The 13,313-nt window shown below is 41.4% G+C and overlaps 1 protein-coding gene across 1 annotated transcript; it reads left to right on the top strand.

The window, feature by feature from the left end:
- The first annotated feature begins 633 nt into the window (after nt 1–633).
- On the top strand, nt 634–12,981 carry cckar (cholecystokinin A receptor). The gene is made up of 5 exons (XM_085968127.1): nt 634–1,223; nt 1,318–1,569; nt 6,994–7,255; nt 7,350–7,477; nt 10,278–12,981. Exons 1-5 carry the CDS (start codon nt 1,097–1,099, stop codon nt 10,793–10,795), a joined length of 1,287 nt encoding a protein of 428 aa, XP_085824253.1. The 5' UTR covers nt 634–1,096; the 3' UTR covers nt 10,796–12,981.
- Nucleotides 12,982–13,313: the final 332 nt, after the last annotated feature.

Below are 13,313 nucleotides of genomic sequence, written 5' to 3'. Positions count from 1 at the left end.
CTTTAATACCCTCCTTAAAACCTATTGCTTTCACCAAGCCTTTGGTCACCTTTCCTAATATCACCTTCTTTGGATCAGCATCCATTTTTGTCTGATTACATTGTACAGCACATTGGGGTGTATTTCCATGTCAAAGGCGCTATTTAAATGCAGATTGGTGTTGCTCTTTCGTCCTAACCAATCCTTCAGGGTTTCCACAGATCGAACGCCGAAGTGAGCCAGGAGATCTGGCGAACCTCCCACTCCCCTGGAAATTCCCCTCACAGAACTATGTTCTGGACTCCAGACTGCCTATGAGGAATACCATGAGTAAGGGTGTCTCTACAATATACATACACACATGCACAAAAGATAAATTCACCAAAAAGGCAGGGAAATAGAAGGGAAAGGGGGAACTGGCTCAATCGGCATTCAGGGTAGATGGTCAAGGCTGAGTCACTGCTATCTAGCAAACTCCTTCGCTCCCTGACGGGAATGTACCACCCTGTTTTGCTACGGTGCACAGCGGTTATGCTCAAGGTGTAAAAACAAATAATTAAGTATAAATTTATCCGCACGCAACGTCATTCTCAATGCCGTCGTTTGCTGGTCCTGTGTTGTTATGTGGGGGGTGGGGAGGGGGCGTGTCTGGTGACTGGTCGGGCTGCGATTGAGTTGTCTGGCAGGTGTCTCACTCCAACCATTGCTCTCGCCGAGGTCTTCAGTTTACAGGCTGCAGATTACAGACATTTCACAGCGCTCTGGTCAGCGGCAGCCACGGCTTCGGAATCTCGGATCTTACAGCAGAGAGAAGCAGCTGGAAGCTTTGATGTTAAATCTAGTTACCTTTGAAAGGACAGAAAAATATTTAACATGACTTTATAATAAAGACATTCAAATTTTAAAATATAGATGTTTACGAGATATTGAACATCTCTTGTGTGATTTGGCATCACCATCTTTATTTGGTTTAACCGAAGTAAGGAATATATTTAGGTGTTACATTTAAGAGGAAAAAGTGCAAGGGGATCTGGAAAACTTTAATGAGCTAAAATGGATCAATCGTTGCGGCAACTGCACTGTTCAAAACAGTAAGAATACGATTAAAGCCAACGAAATGGAGGCGGTTTCTTTTCTTCTGAATCTCACGGAAATGCAAAGTCCTATAGGTACAAGCGAGATCAAGAGCAAGACGGAGAACTGCAAGAATGAGAGCTGTGAACAAACTGCACGGCCACCCAAAGGTAGGAGTCGATGAGGAAAATAAGGGCAGAAATAGAGACTTGAATACATGAATGATCTTTCAGTTTTACTTTGTCTCCTTTGATTTTCTTCCAGATCTGGATCAGACTGTGCGAATATTCCTTTACTGTCTGTTTTTTATCCTGGGTGTGCTCGGGAATGTCCTGATCATCGCTGTCTTACTGAGGAACAAGCAGCTGCGGACGGTGACTAACACTTTCCTGCTCTCCCTGGCGGTCAGTGACCTGATGCTGTGCCTCTTCTGTATGCCCTTCACCCTCATCCCAAACCTGCTCAAGGATTTCATTTTCGGAAGCGCCGTCTGCAAAGCTGTCGCTTACTTCATGGGTAAAAATCCAACGCGCGATGTGTAAAAACAGCAACTACCGTCCACTGAGACACGGGATAAGTAGATAACTACAGCAAAACCTTTATTCCCCATTCCTTTTACATTCCACTGAGAATAATAATGTTGATTTTGATTGGTAGAATTGTTTTAAGTAACTGCTAAATTTAAGACTGGGTAATTCTGTGAGTGAAGCTCACTAAAACTGAATTATCTGTTAGGGATTGAGCTAAAGTGGAGCCTTAGGGCCATCATTAACTAGCATTTTCACAAGAGTACTCTCTCAGACTGCCTCTCCCCAGATACACACAGCAATTTCATGTCTTTATACACTTGTGAGAAAAAGTTACCGGAATGTTCCTAATTAGAATTGGATATGTTAGCAGCAGGAAGAAAGTTTTATATCAATATAAAGCATTTGCTTGGCGGTTAATGTTAAATATAATCTGCATTTAATGTCGCCTTTACTATTTTACCTCAGTAGTTTTTCAATTCAGTCATGTTGGTGATTGAGAACCTGCAGTATTACTATCGTATTGAAGATCTGGTTCGGTTTCACAGTAAAGGGCTGTTTTTAAATTTGCATTATGAACCACATCTGTTTATTTATCCATTAATTCTCAAAAGCTGTTTTCCACAGGCACATAAAGATTGCGATCCAGCTGCCTTATGCTGTTATTATCTATTAGATTGTATCGATACTCCCCCGAAACCTTGTAAAAAAAAGTGCACTGCATTAAGATGTAAAGGCTCGCTGTGTAAATACTTTATTTGATGCAAACTAGTATATTGTAGGAATAACAACAGAAAATGCTGGAAAAACTCAGCAGGTCAGGCAACATCTGTGGACAGAAATTTGAGCTGACGTTTCGGGTCGAACCCTTCTTCAAAACTGGAAAGAAAAGATGGATCGGAGGCAGGGCTGCGATGGACAAAACTTAATAAAAGAAACAAAAGAAGCAAAAAAGAGACAATGAAAGGTGTTAGAAGCTAGACGAGATGGTAATAGGCTGAGATTAGGTGTAAAGTGTACTGGCAGGGCAAGGAATAGCTGCCAGGTGTGAGAGCGAAACAAAAGGAAAGGGGGGGGAAGGAGTGGAAAAATTACAAGAAGAAATGAAATAGGGGCCGAGGTTATGATCTGAAATTGTTGAACTCGATATTGAGTCCGGAAGGCTGCAGAGTGCCTAATCGGAAGATGAGGTGCTGTTCCTCGAGTTTACGTTGAGCTTCCGTGGAACAATACAAGAGGCCAAGGATGGTGAGGTCCGAGTGGGAATGGAGCGGTGAATTAAAATGACAGGCGACCGGAAGCTCGGGGTATATTGTAGGCTTATTTTAATCTGCTGTCACTTGATACTGTACCAGGGCTGATAATACTGTCGATTAACAGCTATGATAACCATAATAAAAATAGCCCCACAGCCATTCATTCGCATCCTCTTTTATCCGTTTGCCTGAACCATTCCCTAATCTCCTCTTCCTGATCTTCCCGGTAGACCCACGAATTGCTAAAGCCGAGTCACAGCCTCCAGTTCACAGCGAGACGTGGTAAAGTGACACTGTTTGGTAAAATTAATTTCTAGGTTTGTAGACAGAGATGAGTGTAAGGATATGATTGATGGGGCAATGGCCATTGTCTCTATCTCAACAAATGTAGCAATTTTGATTTAAAACTCAAGGGGAACTCAATGTTCTTTGTGTCTATTATTGGCTATTCATGACACCAAACCTACTTGGAACTCCTCCATAAGGTGACAATGCCTCTTCAAATGACTTGTGAGATATTTGTTGATACATATACATTTCATGTATCTTTACCAATTTTTAATGGGTTCTTTTCTAAAAATAAAGGTTCTTAAAATTAGAAAATGGGTTTCTTAATCAATGTCTGGAATGGTTTTCCAGGTAGCGAACACTCTGTGATCATTCAAGGGGGCAGTTGAATGCTGTATATAGTGTTTTATGGAAGGATGAGTTAGATTGCCCGAATGCCCCCTCATCTGTACACATCTGTGTGATCTTTGTAATTCTGTACTTCTACTTTTCTCCACCCTATTACACAGCAGGAGCTGGGAACAGTAGGAACCTACAATGCCACTTTACTGCATTTTGTTTAGGAACCGGTGGTTGAGCTGCTAAGGACAGTTACACTTTACTCAATTGCCTTATTTAAATAATAGCCATAAAGGGATAATATAAATATGACTCTGTTTAGTTATTTGTAAGTACAGATTTGTATTGGGGCAGATTATTCATGATAGAAATCACATTAGTCAATAACATAAAATTAAGAACATAAGGAAAATGCAGAGGAGGTACACCATTCAGCCCATCAAGCCCGCTCAATCCACAGTCCATGGAATGAGTACATGTTTGTAAACCATTTTCTAATTTTAAGAATCTTTCTTTTAGAAAAACTCCCATTAAAAATTGGTAAAGATACATGAAATTTATATGTATCAACAAATATCTCACAAGTCATTTGAAGGGGCACCCCATCCACCACCTTAAACATTCACTCCCTCCACCACCGGTGTACCGTGGCTGCAGTGTGTACCATCTACAAGATGCACTGCAGCAACTCGCCAAGGCTTCTTCAGCAGCACCTCCCAAACCCGCGACCTCTTCCACCTAGAAGGCCAAGGGAAGCAGGCACATGGGAACACCACCACCTGCAAGTTCCCCTCCAAGTCACACACCATCCTGACTTAGAAGTATATCGCCGATCCTTCATCGTCGCTGGGTCAAAATCCTGGAACTCCCTCCCTAACAGCACTGTGGGAGTACCTTCACCACACGGACTGCAGCGGTTCAAGAAGGTGGCTCACCACTACTTTCAAAAGGCTTTCGATAAGGTCCCACATAAGAGATTAGCGTGTAAGGTTAAGGCACATGGGATTGGGGGCAAGGTATTGACTTGGATAGAGAACTGGTTGGCAGACAGAAAGCAGAGAGTTGGAATAAACGGCTCTTTTTCCGAGTGGCAGGCAATGACTAGTGGGGTACCACAGGGATCGGTCCTTGGACTCCAGCTATTCATAATATATATTAATGATCTGGATGAGGGAACTAGATGTAATATCTCCAAGTTTGCAGATGACACAAAGCTGGGTGGGCGTGTGTGCTGTGAGGAGGATGCTGAGAAACTCCAGTATGATTTGGACAGGTTGGGTAATTGGGCAGAAGCATGGCAGATGCAATATAACGTGGATAAATGCGAGGTTATCCACTTTGGTGTCAAAAACAGGAAGGCAGATTATTATCTGAATGGCAATAGATTGGGAGAAGGGGAGGTGCAATGAGACTTGGGTGTCCTTGTGCACCAGTCGCTGAAGGTAAGCATGCAGGTGCAGCAGGCGCTTAAGAAGGCAAATGATATGTTGGCCTTCGTAGCGAGAGGGTTCGAGTACAGGAACAAGGATGTCTTGCTGCAGTTGTACAGGGCCTTGGTGAGACCACATCTTGAGGATTGTGTGCAGTTTTGGTCACCTTATCTGAGGAAGGATGTTCTTGCCATGGAGGGAGTGCAGCGAAGATTCACCAGGCTGATACCTGGGATGGCAGGAATGACGTATGAGGAGAGATTGGGTCGATTGGGCTTATACTCGCTGGAGTTTAGAAGAATGAGAGGGGATCTCACTGAAACTTATAAAATTCTAACAGGACTAGACAGCCTAGATGCAGGAAGGATGTTCCCGATGGCCGGGGAGTCCAGAACCAGGGGTCACAGTCTAAGGATAAGGGGTAAGCCATTTAGGACAGAGATGAGGAGGAATTTCTTCACCCAGAGAGTGGTGAACCTGTGGAATTCTCTACCACAGAAGGCAGTAGAGGCCAATTCCTTAAATATATTCAAGAAGGAATTGGATATATTTCTTAAGGCTAAAGGGATCAAGGGGTATGGGGAGAAAGCAGGGACAGGGTACTGAATTTGAATGATCAGCCATGATCTCATTGAATGGCGGAGCAGGCTCGAGGGACCGAATGGCCTACTCCTGCTCCTATCTTCTATGTTTCTATGTTTCACTACCTTCGCAAGGGCAACTAGGGATGGGCAATAAATGCTAGCCTGGCCAGTGATGCCCAGATCCCATGAACAAATTTTTAAAAATACACAAGTCCTTTCCTGACGCCTATCTGCCTCACAATACTATACACATTGTTAACACTGAAAATAAGAGTTTAACATTAAAAGTTATTAAAATATACTTTAAAAAGTTCTTGGCAAAATTAAATGCTGCAAAGTGCTTTAGGAACTTATGTAATACATTTATCTTATAACTACTTTCTAACGTTTTTCAGAATATTTAAATCCCTGGACTACTAATACATATATACATTAGGTCATCAGAAGAAAATGGATGAAACTAAACTTTAAAACAAAAATCAAAATCAACGACAATTTGTGCAATGGGAAGTAAATCATTTGGAAACATTGCAAAGAGTCAAATGTGGGATGAGAGAGCTGTCCTATGAGGAGAGATTGAGTAGATTGGTCCTATACTCTCTGGAGTTTAGAAGAATGAGAGGTGATCTCATTGAAACATACAAGATTCTGAGGGGGATTGACAGGGTAGATGCTGAGAGATTGTTTCCCCTGGCTGGAGTGTCTAGAACTAGGGGGCATAGTCTCAGGATAAGGGATTGGCCATTTACGACTGAGATGAGGAGGAATTTCTTCACTCAGAGGGCTGTGAATCTTTGGAATTCTCTGCCCCAGAGGGCTGTGAATGCTGAGTCTTTGAATATATTCAAGGCTGAGATAAATAGATTTTTGAACTCTAGGGGAACCTAGGGATATGGAGATCAGGCGGGAAAGTGGAGTTGAGGTCGATAATCAGCCATGATCTTATTGAATGGCAGAGCAGGCTCGAAGGGCCGTATGGCCTACTCCTGCTCTTATTTCTTATGTTCCTATGTGTTACTTGCTCATCTGTCATGAAAATGATATCAAGGTAGCTTTTCTCCCTCTCCAGTCCTAAAGACAGCATCGCTTCCAAGGACTCGATTAAATGCTGGTGCCCTTTATCCGCATCAGCCCATGATGGTTAACCTAATAACATTCCAAATCGCTAATGGTTTATACAGGAATATAATAATGGAAAATAGTCATTAACGTTAAAGTAGGATTCCTGAAGAGTTAGCAAAGTTAAAACATGTTACATATGAACTCAATAATGTATTTTCTGAGTTTATTCTTAGATTTAGGTTAAATGTTATTAAACTTGAAATGACATTAACTTATGAATTGCTGCAGATTTAGACTTTGAAAGATGTACTTTAAATTTAGTTAATATTGCGGCACAGATTAGCTTTGCATTGGGAGAAGAAAGCCCAAAATTGTGCAGCTCTTTTTCGAATTGTAGATCATGGTAAAGGAAACTGCTATTCTTTTTTCAGTTAAATGTTGTGGTTATTCTTAGGTATCTCTGTTAGCGTATCCACCTTCAGTTTGGTAGCGATTTCTCTGGAGAGGTACAGTGCTATCTGTAAACCGCTTAAGTCCAGAGTCTGGCAAACCAAGTCTCACGCCTTCAAAGTGATCGCCGCCACTTGGCTGCTCTCAGTTACTGTCATGTTACCGTATCCCATCTACAACACATTGGTACCCTTCACCAGGGTAAACAACAGCACAGGCAATATGTGCCGCCTCCTCTGGCCGAATGACATCACGCAACAGTCCTGGTAATCTCAAGGATGTTGAAATTCGAAGTCTATCAATTGAAAGCTGGACTAGATTTACCCGTTGTATAACTTGTTTCATTATTGTTCACGTTAGGTACATCTTCCTGTTACTGATTCTCTTTCTGGTCCCTGGAATAGTGATGATGATCGCATATGGACTAATTTCCCGCGAATTATACAGTGGAATCCAATTCGAAATGAGTCGGAGAAAGAAGAGCCAAGGTAAATGAGGCGGAACTTGAAAGATACGGGAGCTTACTGCGCTGGTCAGTTTTTGTTTTCGGTTGAACTGTAGACAAGCCCATCAAGGTTTCTAACTAAGCTGTTGATACTGCGGAATGGAAATCTATGCACTCTCTGGTCTGGGATCTCTTAAAAAATGCAATTCACATCGTTAATCTTGATTTATTCTGTTAGACATACAATAAGAACCGTTCTCCCTTTCTTTAATTTTGTTTTGCCTTTGATTGCCTAATATTTATACTGTACAAGAAATGTAATTTCCTCTTATTTCATTGCCTGCCAAATAGGGGAAAACATGAAGACTACAATCTTCCTTTAAAAATCAGATTGGGTTACATACGGTTTCTGGAGTCAGCATGTATTCAAATACAATCGTTACAGTTTCGGTAAAGCTTTCAGTGAACCTCTACTTTAAAGAGGTAAACATAGAACAAGTGCCTGGATGGTCAGTCAACAAGCTGTAATAAGATGAAAGGTAGCACAGTAATCACAGCCATTCACTTATCAGAGAGCCTTGGCCTGGAGATTCGTGGATAACTGGAATTCAATGCCATTCACACCATGACTATTGTTATTTTCTTGGTTTTGTATTGAGGAAAGATGTTTGATATAAAAACTAAAATCGCGTTCATGAAATTAGTCTAATCCCGATAATTCAAGGTTGTATTTCGCATGAAAATGGAATTATCTTAGAGTGAATGAAGCAATGTAAATAATACAGCAAAGTGGAAAGTTAGTGCCAAAATTGAAGGAGGAGATAATTTTAATAAACAACTTTGAATTATGAGTAGACTGTAACAATTTCCCCCCAAAATATTTATTTTATTTTGGGTCCAATCATGAAACTTTGATTTCTCTCCGTGGAGGCCTACATAATGTTTGAATGAAAAAGAAACTTGCATTTATATAGCACCTTTCATGACCACCGGCCCTCCCAAAGCGCTTTACAGCCAATGCAGTACTTTTTGGAGTGTAGTCACTATTGTAACGTAGGAAACACAGCAGCCAATTTGTACACAGCAAGCTCCCACAAACAGCAATGTGATAATGACCAGATAATCTGTTTTTTTTTAGTGATGTTGATTGAGGGATAAATATTGGTCAGGCCAGATAACCCCCCTACTCTTCTTTGAAATAGGGCCACAGGATCTTTTACATCCACCTGAGAGAGCAGACCTGGCCCGCGGGAAGCCTGCGATCGGAAAATACGGGCCAATATCTTTTTTAATGTAATCCAACATGTAGTTAAAGTGACAACCATTAACATGAGAAATGTATAATCCAAGGCTCATATGTACCATGTGTTTGTTTGGTTTAGTTAGTAATCTGGCCTCTGACTCAGAAGGTTTAGGGTTCTCTAGGACTGGACTGATTAATCTTGGCTGACACTTCAGTCGAGGATGGAATTAGCTGCATTGGAAGAGTATCTTTCAGATGAGGGCCCTGAAAGTCCTCAGGCTTCCTCCAATGGTCCGTAGGAGACCAGCAGGATCCCCAATGGTGGAGAGCTGGTTTACACCAGGGGTTTCCTATTTGCCTATTTTTAAGGGGGAACCTCTGTCCCCCTGACAAGACAAGAGACTAAATCTGAAATGGAAACTTCCTATGTCTGGAGTCGATGCTCTTCAGGATCAGTCCAGGCCCAGTTTATCAGTGTAGGTCACTACACCATGGAGTCCAGGCCAGGGAAGTAGATTTTTTTTAATACAGTTGGCCCTGCTTAGAAGGTCAAAGGGATTTTGGCTGGGGTTGATGGTTGGGCAACCATTCTTGCCACGCCCCCTCAGACGGTGAGCAGTAAATTTTCTGGCCACATGGCTAAGCGGGCTTCAGATATAGGCCCAAAGTGACACCTGTGCCGCTCTCTTCCATGGTAATCAGGTGCCCTCTCACAGTTCCTGGAAACCTGAGCAGTGCCACCAGTGGGCATGAACACAGCTGCTAAGCCAGGATCACCATCTGTGAATTTTTGGCCCAGAGATGTTTAACCAAGGCTCTTTGTCTGTTCAGATGGGCCTAGCAGATCCCACGTCACTTTGTCCAAGAGAGCTGGGACTGGTCATTTATCTTATTGTGGTTTGTGGGACTTACTGTGGGCAAATTGGCTGCTGCTTTCCTACAAAACAACATTTCAAAGGTGAAGGCATTGAGTTGGCCCCAGGACATGAAAAGCACTAAATAAATGTTACCTCTTTCTTTCACCTTGGTTTTTAAGTCAACCCTTAAAAATTATAGATATATATTGTCCCATGGGCTTGTCCACTTCTAATTTTGAAGTAAGGAGACTTTTGACTCTAAAAGAGGTTGCAATAGATTTTTAAAAAGTGCTCAGGAAATGACCCATGGTGTTCTTAGCGTATCTCAATCACAGATACAACAGCCTGGTGTATGGAGGTGATTGGTGTTTGATCGGTATGGCAAAAGACCTCATCAGACAAAACTAACTGTAACCACTAAACCTAAAAATAAGGTTATCCTTTCTGGCAATTATAGTACAACGCTGCCCAATCACAACCCTAACATAATCCTCTTGAGATTTAAGGAACATCTATCCCCATTTTTCAAAATCTTTATGTTGTCAGGCCTGGTCTACGAATCATTTCTTCAGAAGTTTTCCAAGGCTGTCACAGTCTCAGTTTAGGGAAGGAACATGCATCAAAAAACAACAGAATGCCAAACTGGCTGAACACTCGCTGAAGCTCGTTGGAAGGATGATGTTGAAATCCAAAGGCTGAATAATATTTTTTCCATTAGTTTAATTTCAATGTTTTATTCCCAGAAAGAAAAGTCAGTAGCTGTGGCAGTGTCAGTAAATACGAAGACGGTGATGGATGTTACATACAGAATATAAAACGGAAAAGGACAATCGAAATGCAACGATTATCCAACACCAACAGTGTTAAAATAAGCAGGGCAAGAAGCAACAGTTCCACTGCAAACTTAATGGCAAAGAAGCGAGTAATTCGGATGTTGATTGTAATAGTGATCATGTTTTTTATCTGCTGGACTCCTATATTCTGTGCGAATGCTTGGCGAGCGTTTGATACAGTCTCTGCTGACAGGTTACTGTCCGGCACCCCAATTTCATTCATCCATTTGCTCTCCTATACATCAGCTTGTGTAAATCCCATCATCTACTGTTTCATGAACAAGCGATTCCGCATGGCTTTCTTGGCCACTTTTACCTGTTGCACCAAACGGCGTCTACATATCAGAGAGATAGAGGAGGAAGGACGCACAACGGGCTCCATTTCCAGATGTACCTACACCACTGTCAGTGGATCAGCCCCCTCCTGACTCAGACACAGCCTGGTACCGTCTCTCACCAAGTATATCACTCAAATGTAATAGGTCTCGTGTTCTTGCATTAGCTATGCTTATTATTTTTAACTGGGAAGCGTCTTTTGGTGATGTACGAGATATTTGTTTTGTCTATTGCCCATTTATTGGTTCAACATTTCCAAAAGTAAATAAATAATGGATACGGGAGACAACCTATCAAACTCGCTTAACAGGTGACAGAATAATAGGGTCCTAACGGAAAGACAGAGCTCTCCAAAGACAATTCTCCGAGAAAAGTATTTCACCATTAAGATCAACCTTTGTTGAGGTGTTTCTGCACCTTCACTGCCTACTTCACTGATGAATGATCACAACGGTGGTGAGTTAATCGGGACTGACTATGGAAATCAACATTCAGTTCATTTCTTTGTCGGCAACGAGCATTTTCGGAGGTTGGGGTTTGGCAGCGTGTTGTTGCTATACTACAGTGTACATCTCTGCAGTGAAACAATTCAATGGAGCAGAAGTGGCCCTGCTAGCACACTCTTCTGTTGGCTAGAACATGAAACATTTCCCACAGGTGACTGCCTGATGGGGAGCAAGTGAACTTTTCCAGGTCCCCGCCTCCCTTCAGCAATGACAGACAGCCTGCCACAAAGTTGTTGTAAATGTGTCCACATTTTACTGCCGTCATCGTTTACAAGGTCTGTCCTTGACAGAGGTGATAGCTGTTATTTCTGTGTAATGAAATGTTCTAAAGTTTGTGAGATCAGTACACCTGTTTGGCCTAAACACAATCCAAGGGGCGGTGACATGCCGTGTTGCTGTGTTTTTTCTCTCCAATGAATTAGAACTACATTCCAAATAAGTTTGGTTTCTATTTTTCATTTCCTCCCACCCCTCCTCTTCTGACGACGTTGACTCCTGTAGCCAATACCCCCTACTGCGTGCGAGCCAAGATGGTGAATGTCCTTGCGTTATTCGAGTGAACAGGCCATCACAATCCAGTCCAATTCCGTCCTCACCTGACATCCATGTCTGCACACGTCTAGATAGTGATAATGGAACAAGATCTTGGCCCAATCCCTGCTCTCTACCCTAGCTTAGTTCAGATGAGCTAGCTAACTTAAAATAAATCGCGGATCAAACCTGGATCCTTCACAGTCTGCATAGATCAGATAAAGTTACTCACTAGCTTAATGGCTGAGCTATGGGGCAGCGCTATTTAGTATATTTGTTATTACACGTCACTTACCAAAAAAATTTCTTGCCAATTAAATTAATATTTTTGAAAAACAAACTAAAGTCTAAAGTTAGGTTGTTACAAGTAGAGGTAATTCACCAAAACCATTGATTATCAAAATAAATAACATTGGGAATTCAGTAATAAATGTACATTCCATATATGATAAAATTGTGAAACAATTTGAGAATGTATAATTAAAATGGGATAAAGACTGAACTCATTGGGTCTGCTTAGAGCATTAATGCAGTTTGATGGAATTTATCATTGTATTATTTCTCCATTATGTCAAAGTTACAAATGTATAAAACAGTGATTTTCAAATTCCCCTCTCCCAAAGATAATCAGCATAATGTACAGCAATTCAAATACAGCAGCTAAATTCAATTCTGATGAATATATCTGATTTCCTAGTTAGGTTTTAGGCAATCCCATTTTAACAGTATTTCCAAAAAGAATTTAAATCAATTAAAGGCAAACTTAGGGCAACTTTTCTGGGGTACATGTCCGACATCAATGCTAAATGGTAATGCCAGCTGTCCGTGTGATGGAGCCATCAGCCCGGTCAGAAAGGACCAGGTTTTCTTTAAACAATCTTGTATTTTTGTTTTTATTTAACCACATGGATTAAATGTCAGCTGTTAGATACCATTTTTACATTTGGAGGAGGAGCTGTGACCAGTTGTAGTTTCTTCGTGTCAAAAGCTCTTGTAAACATATGAGCCAGTTTTATGCTTTTACAGTTACAAATCATGACATGCAGATCTCTGGAACAGATTTGACAGAAGTGTGCCAGAGTGACTTGATAACTAAGTAACCGTGATCTGTTAAGAACATTAAAGTGATTGTAATATCCTTACTTGTGAACTACAATACTCATGTTTCTAATACTTCCTCTCTGTTTAAAAGAGGAAGCATAATGGATTAGTAATCCAGAGGCCTGGACTAATGATCCAGAGACGTGAGTTCAAATCCCACCATGGAAGCTGGGAAATTTAAATTCAGTTAATTAAATAAATCTGGAATAAAAAGCTAGTATCAGTAATGGTGACCATGAAATTACCAGATTGTCATAAAAACCCATTTGGTTCACTAATGTCCTTTAGGGAAGGAAATCTGCCGTCCTTACCTGGTCTGGCCTATATGTGACTCCAGACCAACAGCAATGTGGTTGATTCTTATCTGCCCTCTGAAATGGCCGAGCAAGCCACTCAGTTGTAACAAACTGCTACAAGAAACAATAAGAATAAAACCAGACGGACCACCCGGCATCGACCTCAGTACCGGCTT

The sequence above is a fragment of the Somniosus microcephalus genome, chromosome 2 (assembly GCF_052327205.1).
Source record: "Somniosus microcephalus isolate GS21.2 chromosome 2, FLI_Smic_1.0, whole genome shotgun sequence".
Taxonomy (NCBI): domain Eukaryota; kingdom Metazoa; phylum Chordata; class Chondrichthyes; order Squaliformes; family Somniosidae; genus Somniosus; species Somniosus microcephalus.
This window is presented reverse-complemented; position numbering and strand designations above follow the sequence as displayed.

Coding starts and splice junctions, on each gene's coding strand:
- cckar (XM_085968127.1), top strand. CDS start 1,097: ATGGAGGCGGTTTCTTTTCTTCTGAATCTCACGGAAATGCAAAGTCCT. Junction 1,570..6,993: donor AGCTGTCGCTTACTTCATGG/GTAAAAATCCAA, acceptor GGTTATTCTTAG/GTATCTCTGTTAGCGTATCC. Junction 7,256..7,349: donor GACATCACGCAACAGTCCTG/GTAATCTCAAGG, acceptor TGTTCACGTTAG/GTACATCTTCCTGTTACTGA.